The 16,389-nt window shown below is 43.3% G+C and overlaps 1 protein-coding gene across 1 annotated transcript in view; it reads left to right on the forward strand.

Moving 5' to 3' along the window:
- LOC306824564 (IgGFc-binding protein-like) overlaps nucleotides 1-16,389 on the forward strand; it is a 30,315-nt gene extending 13,926 nt beyond the window's left edge. Inside the window, exons 18-36 of the mRNA XM_079344743.1 lie at nucleotides 35-249; nucleotides 944-1,135; nucleotides 1,268-1,456; nucleotides 2,425-2,861; nucleotides 3,838-3,956; nucleotides 4,498-4,694; nucleotides 5,646-5,784; nucleotides 5,942-6,124; nucleotides 6,434-6,579; nucleotides 7,976-8,322; nucleotides 9,414-9,637; nucleotides 10,719-10,860; nucleotides 11,478-11,814; nucleotides 12,211-12,327; nucleotides 13,862-13,963; nucleotides 14,056-14,251; nucleotides 14,447-14,710; nucleotides 15,184-15,323; nucleotides 15,480-16,389. Coding sequence (XP_079200869.1) covers nucleotides 35-249; nucleotides 944-1,135; nucleotides 1,268-1,456; nucleotides 2,425-2,861; nucleotides 3,838-3,956; nucleotides 4,498-4,694; nucleotides 5,646-5,784; nucleotides 5,942-6,124; nucleotides 6,434-6,579; nucleotides 7,976-8,322; nucleotides 9,414-9,637; nucleotides 10,719-10,860; nucleotides 11,478-11,814; nucleotides 12,211-12,327; nucleotides 13,862-13,963; nucleotides 14,056-14,251; nucleotides 14,447-14,710; nucleotides 15,184-15,323; nucleotides 15,480-15,686 — 3,893 coding nt within the window. The 3' untranslated portion in view covers nucleotides 15,687-16,389. The remainder of the gene's footprint in view (nucleotides 1-34; nucleotides 250-943; nucleotides 1,136-1,267; nucleotides 1,457-2,424; nucleotides 2,862-3,837; nucleotides 3,957-4,497; nucleotides 4,695-5,645; nucleotides 5,785-5,941; nucleotides 6,125-6,433; nucleotides 6,580-7,975; nucleotides 8,323-9,413; nucleotides 9,638-10,718; nucleotides 10,861-11,477; nucleotides 11,815-12,210; nucleotides 12,328-13,861; nucleotides 13,964-14,055; nucleotides 14,252-14,446; nucleotides 14,711-15,183; nucleotides 15,324-15,479) is intronic.

A 16,389-nucleotide genomic window follows, 5' to 3' on the forward strand; every position in this document is an offset into this window, starting at 1 on the left:
ATTTGAAGTCCTCCCTGTGTTTGTTTCCCTGCAGCTCTTAAATGTGGTGCAAACAGTCACTATGAGGTGTGTGCCTCCCCCTGCCAGTCCACCTGCAGCGGCCTCGGCCCACCTGAGGACTGTGACGAAGACAGCCCGTGCACAGAGGACTGTGTGTGTGACGACGACTACATCCTGAGTAACGACAAGTGTGTTCCTGTGGCCGAGTGCGGCTGTCAAGACGAAGGGCAGTACTATCAGGACGGACAGGTGACACACCTGCACAGGATACACACCTCCTCTGTAACACACCTGCAGATACAGAACACACACACACCTCCTCTGTAACACACCTGCAGATACAGAACACACACACACCTCCTCTGTAACACACCTGCACAGGACACACACACACCTCCTCTGTAACACACCTGCAGATATATAACACACACACCTCCTCTGTAACACACCTGCACAGGACACACACACACCTCCTCTGTAACACACACACCTCCTCTGTAACACACACACCTCCTCTGTAACACACACACCTCCTCTGTAACACACCTGCACAGAACACACACACCTCTGTAACACACCTGCACAGAACACACACACCTCCTCTGTAACACACTTGCACAGGACACACACACCTCCTCTGTAACACACACACCTCCTCTGTAACACACCTGTAGATATATAACACACACACCTCCTCTGTGACACACCTGTGGATATATAACACACACACCTCCTCTGTGACACACCTGTAGATATATAACACACACACCTCCTCTGTGACACACCTGTAGATATATAACACACACACCTCCTCTGTAACACACCTGCACAGAACACACACACCTCCTCTGTAACACACCTGCAGATATATAACACACACACCTGTAGACACACAGTAATTATTTTGTCCAGCGTCTCTCACTCACCTGTCCTCTGCTCTCAGGTGTTCTACCCCGGAGACTCCTGTAACACACAGTGTGTGTGTTCAGAGGGGCAGATAAAGTGTGACGCCACCTTCCACTGTTCACAACACGAGAAGTGTGTTCTGACAGACGGCGCTGTCTCCTGTCAGCCCAAAAGCATCGGTTCCTGTTCGGTCAGCGGAGTCCGGAACATCCGCTCCTACGATGGAAAGGTCGAGTACATTTTGTTGTATACAAGGTCAAAGGTCAAACATATTCTGCGTAACGTGTAAAGATGTGTGGAGGTTTGTTAGTGTTTTAAGAGGAGTGACGGTTAGCATTAAACCTTCGGTCCCCTCCTGCAGGATTATTCTCTGCTGGGAAACTGTCTGTTCACGCTGTCAGAGGTGGAGGAGGAGGAAGGCGGGAAGACGCCGTTCTCCGTGTTGGTGCGGCAGAAAACCGATAAAGACGGACTCGTTACTCGCAGTGTTGAGGTTCAAGTGTATGACATCGATATCACCATGGAGACCAGGGTCCGTTGGGAAGTTAAGGTATGAGGTCTTGGGTTTTTTTAAATGTATTTAAGTGGCAACATGTTTGTGCAATTTAGACAGAGCGCTCTCTCTTTCACTCGCAGCAGATTTAAAAAAATATTTCTAAAGATGTTTTAAAAGTTTTGTTACTTTCAGACATTAAAAGGCAGCAGATTGTTTTAATGCTCATGGTGTCAAAAAAAATCATAAATGCATCGAAAAATGTTGGGGGATTAACATTCACTGAGAATAGAACTAGACCGAGGCAGGCAACATGCTTGGGACCCCGTGCCTGTAGGGGGCCCCCCCCAACATCTGACAAATTAACAAACCACAGCATCACCTCAAAATGTGCAAATTTTGCAAAGACAGCAGGAAACCTCCCTAAGGTGCCCCATCTGAAAGCAATCACTCTTAATGTCCTGCTAAATGTGGCATGCATTATTGCTGGAAAATAAATATGGATGCTGGTTGGTGGGGCCCTTAATAAATGTTTGCCCAGGGACCCAACTGACCTAAGAAGCACCCCTGCCTAGACCAGGACTCGATCCTGCATCCAGTGCATCAGGGACAAGTTAACATACATGAGTAACTTTAGAATCAGGAGGCTTACCAACAACATGTCCAAACAAATACAAGTTTTGACAACTTCTTCATTCATTATTAGTTCAGTGATTTCTCCACAGATTTGGTCTGATCTGTTTAAAAAAAGGTTGTGTTTGTCATTTATACGTTTTACATGCACAGTAAAGTCGCGTTGGGGGAAAATTGATTCTGACTCCACTACAATAGGTGGTGATCTGCTCGTTCAGCTAGTAACTACTGGTGAGACGTCTTCAAGGACCTAAACCAGTACAGTTACCTTTAGATCAAGCTTTGAACTTATCATGACCTTGAGATGACCTGCACATACATGTAGAGCATGTCATAACACTGAGGTCAGTTTGAAAGCCTCACCTGAAAATGGCTTTATTCCTGTGTTTCAGGTTGAAGACGTCAAAGTCACCCTTCCTGTGTCACTCGCTGAGGAAAAGGTTCAAATACAACAAAACGGCGTCAACATCATTGTGGAAACCGACTTCGGTCTGAAGGTGACCTATGACACTGTGTCAGGTGTGGTCTTGCATCTCCCGTCGACCTATCACAGCACAACCAATGGCCTCTGTGGAAACTACAATGACGACGCGTCTGACGACCTGGTGGGGGAGATCGGTACGCCGGAGAACACAGCTGCGGCCTCATTCGTTAAGGAGGACGAAGACGACAAGTGTGACACAAACTGCAACGCCGATTCCTGTCCTGAGAATGACAAAGGGAAGCCTGATGCTAGGAAAGACTGTGACATCATCAAATCAGAGCAGGGCCCTTTTGAAGGATGCCACTCCACAGTAAAACCTACTGCACGCTATGAGGCCTGTGTCAAGTAAGGAAGTTTAAACAATACACAACGTGTTAAAGGTCACATATTCTCCTCCTGGATGGATGGATAGATAGATAGGAACCCATGGTGTGAAAATACTAACTCACTTCCTGGTTTTAGGACTCATTCCTGTGCCAATCTATAAACCCCTCTATTTCAGCCCTGCTCAGAACAGGCTGTTTCTGTGTCTGTAGCTTTAAATATGTAAATGAGCTGTGTCTGACCACGCCCCCTCTCTGGAAGGGCTCAGGTGTACTCGCTGCTTTCTGGCTCCATGTCCTATTGTTTACGGTGAGAAGGCAGACTCAGAGGGCGGAACAAACACCTAGCTGTGGGAGTGTCACCCACCTGGGGGAGGGGCTACTGCCCTTTGTGATGTCATGGAGGGAACATCTCCAAACGGCCTGTTTGAGCACACATTTTCTGTAAAGTGGAGCAGGCAGAAGATGGAGAAGATAGAGTTTCCCTGATCATTGGGGTGTTTGTAGACAGACTCCGGACTCATACTCGTGTTGGAGAAACAAATACACATAATATATGTCAAATTTAATGAAATAATCCCATGGCCCAGGGTTTAAAGTTTAGTGACTGAATTAGCTGAGGCGTCACCGAGCAGGCACCTAGCAGCTCCCACCTGTCAATCAAAGAGGCTATACCTCTAATTGTGAAAAAGTGAAAGTTTAATATAATTTAAACAGGTTAGTTATATGAAAATTCAGCTCAGATAGTTTTCATTTGTAAAGGAATTAGCCCGAGAGACCAAATATGGAAAGATATTTTAACTATGGACGCCAGGGGGATTGATTCATTTTAAAGACGGCCTCAAGTGGACACTTGAGGAACTGCAGTTGTTCGTACTTCTGTTTTCTGCGTCCAGAGGTCACCACTGTCTGGAAAAAAAAGAGATCCAAGTTAGACCAGATTGATGATTAATTTGGGGTTCTGGTGTAAAGATGCTGTTGTGTGTTTGTCTCTTCAGGGAGATGTCCTCACACAAAGGGGGCGACACCCTCCTTTGCAGTCACATCCAGAGTTACGTCACCGACTGTCAGCTCGCCGGTGCAAAGATAAAAGAGTGGAGGAGCGACAAGTTCTGTCGTAAGTCTGATTTCTTCTCTGCTACTGTGACGTGATTAAAAGAAGTGCACAGTTAATCTAAGTGTTACAATAAAGGTAAAGTGCAACACATGACAGAAAGTGAATAAATAAAAGCAAGAGAACAATGATGAACTTTAGAGCTGCAGAGACACCCTGACCTCAAAATGTTGTTTTGTGTAAAGTAACCAAAACAGTTCCTAAGTGACTTCTATGCTTGATGTTTAAAATTATATAATCTCCATTTTTTTTATCATCCATTGTATTGAAAAGTACTGTAAACTGAGCTTCCATCGTATTTTAACCAAAATAAATATCTAACACTTCAGAACTGAAATAATCGCAATTCATTTGTGCAATTTAAACATTGTGACATTTTAAACATTTAAACATTTTGCTGAGACATAAGACTGGAATTTTTATTGTTTTCTTTGCCTTTTTACAACAAAAAAATGTAAAAATAAAATTTTAAAAAAAAAGTCACTTTAGGCGACAGGTAAACTTCCTCAGTTCTGAGTCTCTGTGTCTTGTTTTGTCCTTGCAGCATTGAAGTGTGCTGCAGGTAGTCACTATGAGCTGTGTGCCTCCTCCTGGCCCTCCACCTGCTCCTCCCTGCAGAACACAGCTGACTCCCCAGTGTGTCAAGAGGGCTGCCAGTGTGACGACGGCCTCATGTCCGACGGAGCGAACTGTGTGCCTGTGGAGAAGTGTGGCTGTTCGGTGGATGGAAAGTATCATAAAGTAAGAACCATCGTCTGACTTCATTTTTCTCATCTGTTGAATTCAAAGATGACCGCGTTCAAGGAGGTCAATTAAGTATCAAATTACTGACATGCCTGATCCAGGAATGACCTGTCTTTGACACAAGCAACAAATAATTGTCCCCCGCCTTGTTGAGACCCGTTTCCACCAAGCGGTTCGTCTCGGTACAACACGCATTTTGTGGCGTTTCCACAAACTAAAGCCGGGAAAGATCCCCAAATTACCGACCAGTACCGTCCTACTTTTTGGTACCCTTCTGTTGGGGTGCCAAGTATATCGATCCTACCCTAAAAGGCGGAGCTAAACACTGCAGTCCATAGATTGGTTGAAAAAATCGTCACTTTCCTTGCGACTGTATTCGTCGTCTGTATTTCTCCCCGCCTGTCTTCCATCGCTGGTTTTGTTTGTGTTTTTCTCCTTTGTTGAATTTATTAGTGACGTAGCTGTTCGCTATTAGCTGCTATGATGTCACGCTATTACATACACAGTTATATACTTCCAAAGTGACAGTACGAGAACAAGGAAAGAAGAAGACGGATAAAGAACTGGCTGCTCAATGGGAGAGAGATATTGAAAAACAATAACACATATTGGGTGCTGTGGAGTTCTAATGTTGTTGCCATGGTAATGAAACACGTATAGATGTGGTTTTATATGACTATTGTATCGAAGTTCAAAACTGGTATTGTGACAATCGTAGTCCGCAAAATTTTGGGAAGGTGTGCTAAGAGAACATTTCTATACACACTTTCAGAGGACGTGATTTGATTGTGCACAATTTCTAAAAAACAATTATGTTGGATTCATTACAGCCTGACTCTTTAAGGCACAGAACGAAACCACTTGCTTTGTATGCATAACCGAGCATATGTCCTTTGTATCAGTAGCCATTGATCAGGTCTTTTCTAATGCTTGTGGGACTCTCTTCAGGCGGGCTCATCGGTACAATCAGAAGACTGTTCAGAGATCTGTTCCTGCGAGTCCGGAGAGTTCAGCTGTAAACCCACAAGCTGCAAGACGGACGAGGAATGTCGCAACAAGGACGGCGTCTTCAGCTGCGTCACCAAAGGTCAAATACTCACTGAGTGACTTCTCTCCTTTCTGCTCTTCCCTGAACTGTTTCTATCTCTACCTGTATCTGTTTACATCCTGAGTCAGGAGTCATATCTATCCGTGGAAACCTTCAGAACCAAAGTCCTGCTCACATACGTGTGTGTTTATTTCAGACCCCTGTGCAGAGATCAAATGCAGAGAGAAGGAGCGCTGCGAGGTGTCAGAGGGTCAGGGAGAGTGTGTTCCTGAGTCTAAGGCCATGTGCTGGGGATTTGGGGACCCTCACTTCACCACACTCGATGGCCATAGTTATTCATTCCAAGGAACCTGCAGCTACGTCCTCGTCAAGACAACAGGTGTGATTTTTACTGACTGTAAGGTTGTCCAAATTGTCAATACGTTTTGGTTACACGTGTTTGAAATGATAAAATCCTTTTCTTCTGTTCTTGTATTCCCCTAAATAAATTAATCTAAATATTTATAAATTATACATAAAAACCTAAGCACTCTGTTTCCTTTGTAAAGAGTCTTTCAAATTAACCAAAACTGGGCTGCTGCAGGTTAATAAAAACGCCCTCACCAATATTATTTATACGGTTATAAAAAGAACAGAGACACTAGGTTTATGTTTGCTAACAAAAACTTATATTATTCTGATCCCTCAGGTGCTGATACATCCTTGCCACCGGTACAGGTGACCATGAAGAACGAGCTGCGAGGGAACTCTGAAGGCTCCTTTGTACGGTCGTTCACTGTGGAGATGTTGGGCCACACTATTTTTATCCCCAGTGGTCCAGAAGACATCGTAATGGTGGGTTAAACTAGAGGATGTCAGCAAATAGAAAGAATAAAAAATATGAAGTTGTTCAGGGAAAAATCAAATTAATTTTCATCATAGTGGATTTGATTATTATCCATTTTGTTATAGCCATCCAAGGTAGACTTACCACAAGCTCTGAGTGTGAAACGGCGGTATAAGCTCCAATAGAAGAGACACATTGTTATAATATCCACCTCACTTTAAGAAAAACATGTTTTTTTGCGATCTCTGGAAAAAGAACTACACTTCCCACAATCCTAGAGTGTTTCATCCCGGTCTCTGAATGGTTGAGCTCACTGTTACCATAGAAACGTTTACTGCCCCTGTGACGTTTGGCTGTCGGCTGCTACCACTGAAGTTCATGGAAGTTCAACACACTATAAAAACACAAACTACAACATATTACAACATTATTATTACAAATATAAATCTCATTTGACTCACAATGGATTGTGGGATGTGTAGTTTCTTCACTCCCCAACAAAAACCTGGTGAATGGCACGTTTTACGTTTGTGCCGAATCAAATCTTTTTAGAGTCAGTTGAATTTCCTGACTATGGTTCCTGGATTACAAATATCATCAAACTATTTTCTAACATGTTAATGAAGGATTTGAATGACGACGTTTCGCCTTATTGTGGAACCAAAGCCGCCGAAATAGTGTCAATCATTGTTAACTTTCAGCAAGGAAAATACTGTTACCTTTGAATTTATTCTCATAGTTGTTAGTGCTCGCATAAAGTCAAGAACGGGACAACTCCACTATATCTCTCAAGATACTGTTTACATATTGTTTGAAAGGATACTGTAATGAATTACATCGCCACTTTCCACATCCCGCTAGCTAACACAGCTAACATACCTTCATCAAGGGCAAAACTGTTTTAAATTAGTCTCACAGAAAGTGAGCATGCTAGCTTATCTCTCTTTCTAATCAGCAAGAAAAATACCATTAGCCTCGGTAGCCACATTAGCTAGTTTATACTAGTTCATAAATTAGCTAGTTTATTCTAGCAAAACTGTTAGGTGGGAGATTATTCTTAACAGTCGGTGTGTTTGCTAATCTTTTTTTTCTTTTTCTTTTTTTTTTTAGCTAATATAGCTTAACTTGTTTTTAGCCACAATCACACATTAGCATGGGCCCGGCTGAAAGCTAAAGTTAGCTAACGATTATATTCTATTCCTTAAAATTCTGGTTACAGATGGTTCTGTAATCAGTGATCTTTAAGGGATTTTTCCAACTCCCTGTGGTTAGAGTTTGCAGCTCATACAAAGCCTTGTGAATTAACCCTGGAAGAACAGCGTCGAGCTTCCCATCACAAGTATGACGCTCTCATGACGTTGAGTAAAATGAAAACTGGTGAATAACCGTGATGTCTCCCTGTAGGTGGACGGTACAAGGGAAGAACTTCCCCTCGTGCTGGATGAAGGCAGCATCTCAATAACACAAAGCGGAATAAGAGGAACAATCGTGACTGAAATTGGTGTGGAGATAACTTTTGATTGGTCTAGTTTGGTCATGGTTACCCTCAGCAGCAGTTACTTTGGCAACGTTGCTGGGCTCTGTGGCAACTACAATGGCAACAAGGAGGACGAACTGACCACTGTCGGAGGCAATCTTGCTGCTAATGTGACGGTTTGGGCGGAGTCCTGGAGCATCCCGGACGGAGACCCGTTCTGTTACCACCACTGTGAGGGGGTGTGTCCTCAGTGCTCCGAGGAAGACCGCAAGAAGTAAGGTCGCACAATGATTTGTGCAACTTACGTCAGCTACCACAGCCCGCTTTGAAATACAGAGTTACTCCGGTGCCTCCTCAATTATTAGTTTTATATTTTCTAAAGTCACGAGAGGGTCCACGGGAAAAGGAGGTTTGTTAGAAATGACATCCTGAATTACATTAAAACCAATCAGATGCAGCTTAAGTCTGTTTGTTTCGAAGCCTGCAACTAAATGACAGTGGCAGATTATTCCAAAGGAGTCTTGACTGCTAGCTGAAGGCTTTACCTCCCATACTATCTTAACAGACTATCCTGTAGGTACCACAGGCAGCTTTATGGGAGCAGAATTTGATGGAGGGGTAATGTGATATCTTTGTGATGGCGTTGAACCCTTAACAGCTTGTCAAGGAGGAATACAGATTTTAAAAGGACCTGTAATAATGATAATGATAATACACACCGATTAAAGGGAATTGCATTAATCCATCCTAGAATGAACAAATGAATCCTTTGACGCATGATATGCCAGATTTTTTGTATGTTGGATTTTAAGGACGTCGATTTATCAGATGTAACTCCCAGATTCCTAACAGTGTTAGTGTTGCATCTCAGACAGTTACATTATTAGAAAATGTCCAACTGAGTTGTTTGACGCCAATAACTGTAACTTCAGATTTTTATGGGTAAAAATCTGAGTAAAATTAATTATAATCCTGCAGGTCCTAATGTTCTTGCAGGCATGCCTCTAGTTTAGAAAGCTGCTTCAGCTATTTTCAAAAATAGACAATTACCAGAGTCGTAGGTCTTAAAACAACTACTTGAAACTGATGGTCATTTCATCTCTTCACATAAATATCTGGCCTTAAAATGCTGAAGTTGTTCGATCTTTTTGTGAAGTACGTCTTTTACTAATCATTTGAAGAAATAGAAACTTTCTGGAACTTTACGGGAATGCTTAACTTTCCCATTCTGAAGAGACGACAAACTTTTTTTTATTTTACAACTTGTATAACCATCCCTAGAGCCAGCTTAATCTGTGCTGTTTTTATTGAAGAAAGGTGACCACAGCCTGAAGATTTTACATTTCTCTCTATACTCTTTTTCAGGTTCCTCGGGCCACAGTTCTGCGGGTTCTTGAGTAATAAGGCCGGACCGTTTGCCGGCTGTCACGCTAAGATTCCCATCGCAGAGTTTGTGTCTGACTGTCTGTACGACGTCTGCATCAATGAAGGGCGACAGGAGGTGCTGTGTGATGCTCTGAGCACCTACATGGCAGAGTGCCAGGAGAATAATTCACCGGTGGCACCATGGAGAGAGCTGGCAGAGTGTCGTAAGTTAGATGTTGTGTGTTTTTCACATCGTAGACGACACACAATAAGAGTTGAACGTTGCCACCTAGCTCTCACTCTGTGGTCCGGCGTACTGTTTTAATCACCATGTTGTTCATTAGAGTAATAATGACCATATTTGAAGGAGATGCGGCAGCTCGAGAGGAAGCGAGCGGTTAGAAAGTGATTTGTGGGGAAAGTCTAGTTTTTCAATTTGGCAGTAATTTGGGCAAAAACAGGTAAAAGTCTACCTGGAAAAGTTTCTTTTTTTGATCACTTATTCAGTCTCAGCATCTGTGTATGCAGGAAAAAAAAGGGGGAATACAATGAGAATATTTAATCTCTATAAATGGAGATGCAGGCAGGAGAGGAAGCTAACAATCTGACACACTTAAGACACAAATCTGCTTTTAGATTTCCTAAATTCCTCGAGAAACAATCAATCCCACGTCCATGCAACAAAGATTTTGGGGACAGACCTGACAAAGCTTGACTCTTACGTTTTTACAAATATGCATCAGGATGTTATTTCAGCAAACTTAATGACTGTCAATGCACATAATTCCCAAGAAATTTGATTTTTTTTTTTGTGATTTTACTGCTGTAGCGAGTCAGAATCAAGCCTCTGTGTAAAGTACTATTTACAGTTAACATAAGACGGTTTAAATCGCACTCCTCTGGGGGATGTAATGATCCGAGAGTTTCTTTTGCTGACACATCTGGAGGAGGGAAGTTCTCCTCGCAACACAAAGCTGCTTCTCAAGTTGACAGTTTGACTGTAACCATCACCGCGCACAGAAAAGGAAGTCTACTAAATGAACATCCTGCTGTGTTTGGAAGATTTGAAACTAAAGCCAGAGACCATGAACTCATTATTGACATGTTTACTGATAAGTACGACCATTTCCTCACAGATCTCTATTCAAATCTATTTCGTTGCCGGTGGAGTTGCCTCCTACTCGACGTTAAAAGCACGCAGGTTTAAGATACTTCAGCTTTTCATTCATCTTTCAGACCTGCAGGTTGCGTTCACTTACATATCGTCTATCCAATAACATGACCTCCCTGCTGTTGTTCCTCCAGCTGTTCCGTGTCCTGAGCACAGTCACTACAAGCTGTGTGGCTCAGCGTGTCCGCCCGGCTGTGGTCCTCAGCCTGAGATCTGCACCAAGAACTGTGTGGAGGGCTGCTTCTGTGACGAAGGATACGTGAAGAGTGGAACAGAGTAAGTGAACCACACAGATGTCGAGGATGTGAACAATCCAGCTGTCTCTCTGTATAGGGAGGAATTCTGAACGAATGTTTAAAAGGGAAGAACTTTTTTTTGCAAATCTTTTTTTTTTTTGTAGCTTAGTCAGCAAGTAATAACAACGCCAATCAAGACCGCGTTTAGAAATTTTTTTTCAATTTTTTAACAATTTTTTCATTTAAATACTCAAATGAGCCAATCTGAGATTTATGAGTGTTAGTTCAGCAGTTTGAGGAAAACAACAATATTTAAATATTTCTTTATAGTTTTTAACAAGCAGGAACTGAAGGAACAGCTACAAAGGGAACCTGACAGTTAGAGGAAATATAATAAATAAAAGACTAAGATGTAAATTAACACAGGCTTTAGTTAAAATGAACCTCTTTACTGTTTGAGCTGGTGCTGATTTAAATGTTACATTTTTATGAAACCCCCTCTGCAAATGTGCAGAGAGGTGTCTGCAGGTTTCTCCTCTTGGCTGGATGTGCAGTGATGCTTTGCAGCTTTTTAAAATGTGAACAATAAAGTAGGAAATGCAACCTCAGCATTGTCTCACCTGGGATGAGTTATTCCTCTGCCTTCCTGTTCGTCAGGTGTGTGACCAAGGAGGAGGGCTGCGGCTGTGATCATAACGGACACTACTACAAGCCAGAGGAGGAGTTCTGGGGCGACTCTCAGTGCAGCGACAAGTGCGTGTGTGACGGAGCAACAAAGCAGGTGAAGTGCGAGTCAGTGGGATGTCAGGCTGGAGAGGTATGCGACGTGGTGGACGGAGTCCGGGACTGTTATCCGATCAGCTTTGAGACTTGCACGGCACGCGGAGACCCACATATGTCCTCCTTCGACGGACGCAAGTATGACTTCCAGGGAAACTGTGTCTACAAGCTGGCCGGTGTGTGTGGAGACACCAAAGGACTGAAGGACTTTGAGGTGAGCAGCAGAGAGAGAAAACATTTGTGCACTTGTTCCTAAAACACACGAGCTTGTTCGTGAGGAGTTTTAGAAGGAGCAGTTTATAACTTGAGGTCGTAGGTGGGCTGGAGCCAATCAGAGCTGTAACTGGTGTGTAGGCGGAGCTGCATCTCGTTCACAGGACTGACACACTACTCCACTCAGTTTCACCTCAGCTGTTAGCCAGAAAGCTAACCTCATGGTACAAAGAGTCAGAGTGAGTTTACATCCAGGAAACTAAAAGTCTGTGTAACAACAAGACAGGCTCTTACCATCCCAGTGTACTTGTCTCTCTCTCTTTTCTTTCGCTCCTCTTGTTCCGTCTTTTTCCCACCAACCATCATCTCTGAGCTGACTTTTTTTTTATTCTTGTAGGTAACTCTGGAGAACAACAACCGCGGCAACAAGAAGGTGGCATACGCCAAAGTGGTGACACTTAAAGTCTTCGGCCACAACTTCACACTTTCACGGGAATTCACCGGCAAAGTGCTGGTGAGAAACACACACACACACACACACACACACACACACGCACGTGGGGTTTTAAAGGGTCAGTCTGTATTTAAGGCAAAACGCTCATCCACTAAATCACTGAGAACAAAACAAATGGTGTATTTTTGTAGGTCAACCCAGAAGTAGAATCACTGTGGAGTTTATTGAGAATCCTCCTGCAGGATTTTGGATCATTGAAGATAATCAAACACACGTTTCTGATGCACGTTGGCGTCTTATTCAGCCGGATAGTCTTCACAAATTAACTTCATAACACCATTTATGATGTTTGAATCATTAATGCAGCCGACCGACATTTGGGCAAACCGTAGTTTAATAAATTACTATTAACCTTAAATATTTGTTTTAATTAACTAAAACTGATAATTGATAAATCTACAAGCGTTTGCAAGAGCACAGAAAAAGTAAGGCGGACTCGTTAGACCGGAGCCTCATTTAAAAACTTCAAAGTTGGGATATTACCTAACGGAGTTTATCTCACCTAAGAAAACATCAACATACGAATCTTAATCGTGTGTCAATCACAGACAGTGTTTCAGGCGTCTCACCACAAACCCACTCAAAATGCCCTCTGACTGTGAGAGGACAGACCACTGACTGTGAGAGGACAGACCTCTGACTGTGAGAGGACAGACCTCTGACTGTGAGAGGACAGACCTCTGACTGTGAGAGGACAGACCTCTGACTGTGAGAGGACAGACCTCTGACTGTGAGAGGACAGACCTCTGACTGTGAGAGGACAGACCTCTGACTGTGAGAGGACAGACCACTGACTGTGAGAGGAGAGACCTCTGACTGTGAGAGGACAGACCTCTGACTGTGAGAGGACAGACCTCTGACTGTGAGAGGACAGACCTCTGACTGTGAGAGGACAGACCTCTGACTGTGAGAGGACAGACCTCTGACTGTGAGAGGACAGACCACTGACTGTGAGAGGAGAGACCTCTGACTGTGAGAGGACAGACCTCTGACTGTGAGAGGACAGACCTCTGACTGTGAGAGGACAGACCTCTGACTGTGAGAGGACAGACCTCTGACTGTGAGAGGACAGACCTCTGACTGTGAGAGGACAGACCACTGACTGTGAGAGGAGAGACCTCTGACTGTGAGAGGACAGACCTCTGACTGTGAGAGGACAGACCTCTGACTGTGAGAGGACAGACCTCTGACTGTGAGAGGACAGACCTCTGACTGTGAGAGGACAGACCTCTGACTGTGAGAGGACATACCTCTGACTGTGAGAGGACAGACCTCTGACTGTGAGAAGATCGACCTCATGGCACCAAACTTGCTTTCAGGGCGTCAGACTCATTCTTGTTGCGTCTTATTGGGAGAGAATTGATTTAATATTTTCATTAAAGTATTTTAAGTTAGCGTCCCTTTCAGGCTAGAAACAGTAAATATGGACTACAGTTTATCTTACTGGAAGAAAAACTGAACGGAGTTTGCTCCTGTAGCTGGAGAGTCCAGTGTTTCAAACTGGGTTTAAAGCATGTTGATGTGTTTTCAACAGATGGATGGTGTGGCCGAATCTCTGCCGTTCCAGTGGAATAAATCACATGTGAAGGTTGAACGCAGACACAGGGAGGCCGTCATCGAAACACACTTCATAAAGGTATAAACACACACACACACACATTAAGAGCAGGTGTGTAGCTGGTTTGTTGGTTTTTAAAGATAGGACGGTGACTCTCCTTGGTGTTTCAGGTTTCCTACGACTTTGTGAGTTCAGTGAGGGTGGAGCTGGCTTCTGTCTATAAAAACGCCGCCTGCGGTCTCTGCGGAAACATGAACGGAGACCCAGCTGACGACCTGACGCTGTCCGACGGGACGCAGGCAAAGAGCGCCACGGCGTTTGGAGTGAGCCACTGGGTGGCTGATGTGGAGGGATGCTCTCATGACTGTAAGAAGCTCATTGGCTCCTGTTCTTTAATCTAGATATGTAAATTGCTTTTTATCAACCTGCGTTCATGTGGTGTCAGAAACATTTCAGAGTTGGAATATGGAAAGAAAAAGATGTTAAAATGTCTGATGGATGTTTTCTTCCATATAAAATTAATCCATGATAATGCTTTTGATGTTTTTTTTTTATTTCCAGGTAAAGACTGTCCTCCACCCCTCCCCACTGACATCCAACTGCCCGACTACACGAAGGTCTGCGACGTAATAACGGCGAAGGATGGACCCCTGGCTGGATGCTCAGAGCTCGTGGATTCCAAAGAGTACCACCAGGACTGCGTCTACGACATGTATCTGAACAACGGCAAACAGGAGGCCGCCTGTGACATCATCACAGACTACATGGAGGAGTGCCTGAGGAACGGAGGCGAAGTGAAACCGTGGAGGACGGAGAACTTCTGCCGTGAGTGATTATCATGAAGAAGAATCTGTTGATTCTTGGTTGTTACATTTTGGTTGTATATCAAAAAAAATTTAAAAATCTATAAGTTAGTGTGATGTTCATTTGTATGAACACAGCTTTATATTTATATTAAAAAAAAAAAAAAAAAAAAAAGCTAGTCACATGTTAATCATCAACCAGCTGCAAGAAAAAGACAGAGAGCACCAGCAAGCAAATGAGAAGAAACAGAAACAGAAGGATGGAGACATCACTGTCCCGTTGTTCAGACTCTTACAGTCATATCGACGCCCTGCACACTAAGCCTTCAGAGAGGAGCGAGCTTTTGTTTTAACACTCACTTCGTTCTTCATCCACACCTGACAGGGTGAAGGAGTTTGGCTGCAATCTTTCAGGAACTAAAACATGACCCTCTACCTGTGGTCCATATTTTTTTATGTGATGTATTTAATATTGTTTGTGTGTTTGTGTGTCAGCGATGGACTGTCCAGCCAATAGTGATTACAGTCTCTCGGCTCCTGGCTGTCCGGTCACCTGCAACCCCCAACCACGTATTGCCTGTATGGTCGCACCAAGTGAGGGCTGTGCGTGTAAAGAGGGATTCGTGCTGAATGAGGTAACGTTCATGCCAACTTCAATAAACTGAACTGATCATTTAGCTCTAAATCTGCACGATAACAACTTCCTATAATGACTGAAACAATGTTTGAGATGCATTTATTAGACGTCTCTTGCTTTCATTTTCCTGAATGTTGTATCATTTCCTCTGCAGGGTCGATGTGTGAAGCTGGCTGAATGTGGCTGCTCCGTGAATGGTCACTACCTCCAGGAAGGTGAAGGGTTCTACCAAGACATTTTTTGCACTTTCCACTGCACGTGTTTGAAAGGCCGTTTAAACTGCGGCTTCAAACCCTGCAATCTCTTGCATCAATGTCGTGTGGTGAAGGGAGTGAGAGGCTGCCACCCCTTTTTCGGGTAGTCAGAACGTATAATCAGGGAGTCATCAAATGGAGTTATTCAGGGGAGAATATATCCAGCCATGTTGTCTTTATATCTTGGACTATCAGCTATATTAAGTATTTCTTAATCAATCCCATTCAGGAGCCTTTTTCTTCAATCAGGTTGACATTCTGCAAATGAAACAATTTCAATGCAACTATTATTTAATGATCTTGTTTTTTCTCTCGCTTTCGTTCCTCTGTTTAAAACGAAGCAGTATGATCACACCTTTAAATACTGCAGCTAAAACCCTCATCAGGTGCTCCTAGAATAATAATCATATCAAAGGAATGCATCTATTACTGTACATCAGCCCTGCACCACATCCTGGCCACATGACGGCTGTAAAGAGCTAACTCAGGTGTTTCTATGATTATTTATCAAGCTGAATAACAGCAATAAATCAGTGTAAAATGAAGCCTAGCAACACCTCCTGACAGCTGAACATTATAATCACCATGCAGGAAGCCGGATGTTGATTGTACCGAGTGTTTAATTATGTTACAAAAAGCTTTTTCAGTGACGAGAGAACATTTTCAGATGCTGTAAAAATCACAGTAATCTTCTTTCCTCCTCATGATTTTTCCTTTCATGCACACATGTATCTGCAATGATCCATACAATAGATTTTAGTCTTTACTAATCAAGTACTTATAATGATCATTAAACATATTTCAGAAGCA

Source organism: Symphodus melops (genome assembly GCF_947650265.1).
Source record: "Symphodus melops genome assembly, chromosome: 5".
NCBI classification, from domain to species: domain Eukaryota; kingdom Metazoa; phylum Chordata; class Actinopteri; order Labriformes; family Labridae; genus Symphodus; species Symphodus melops.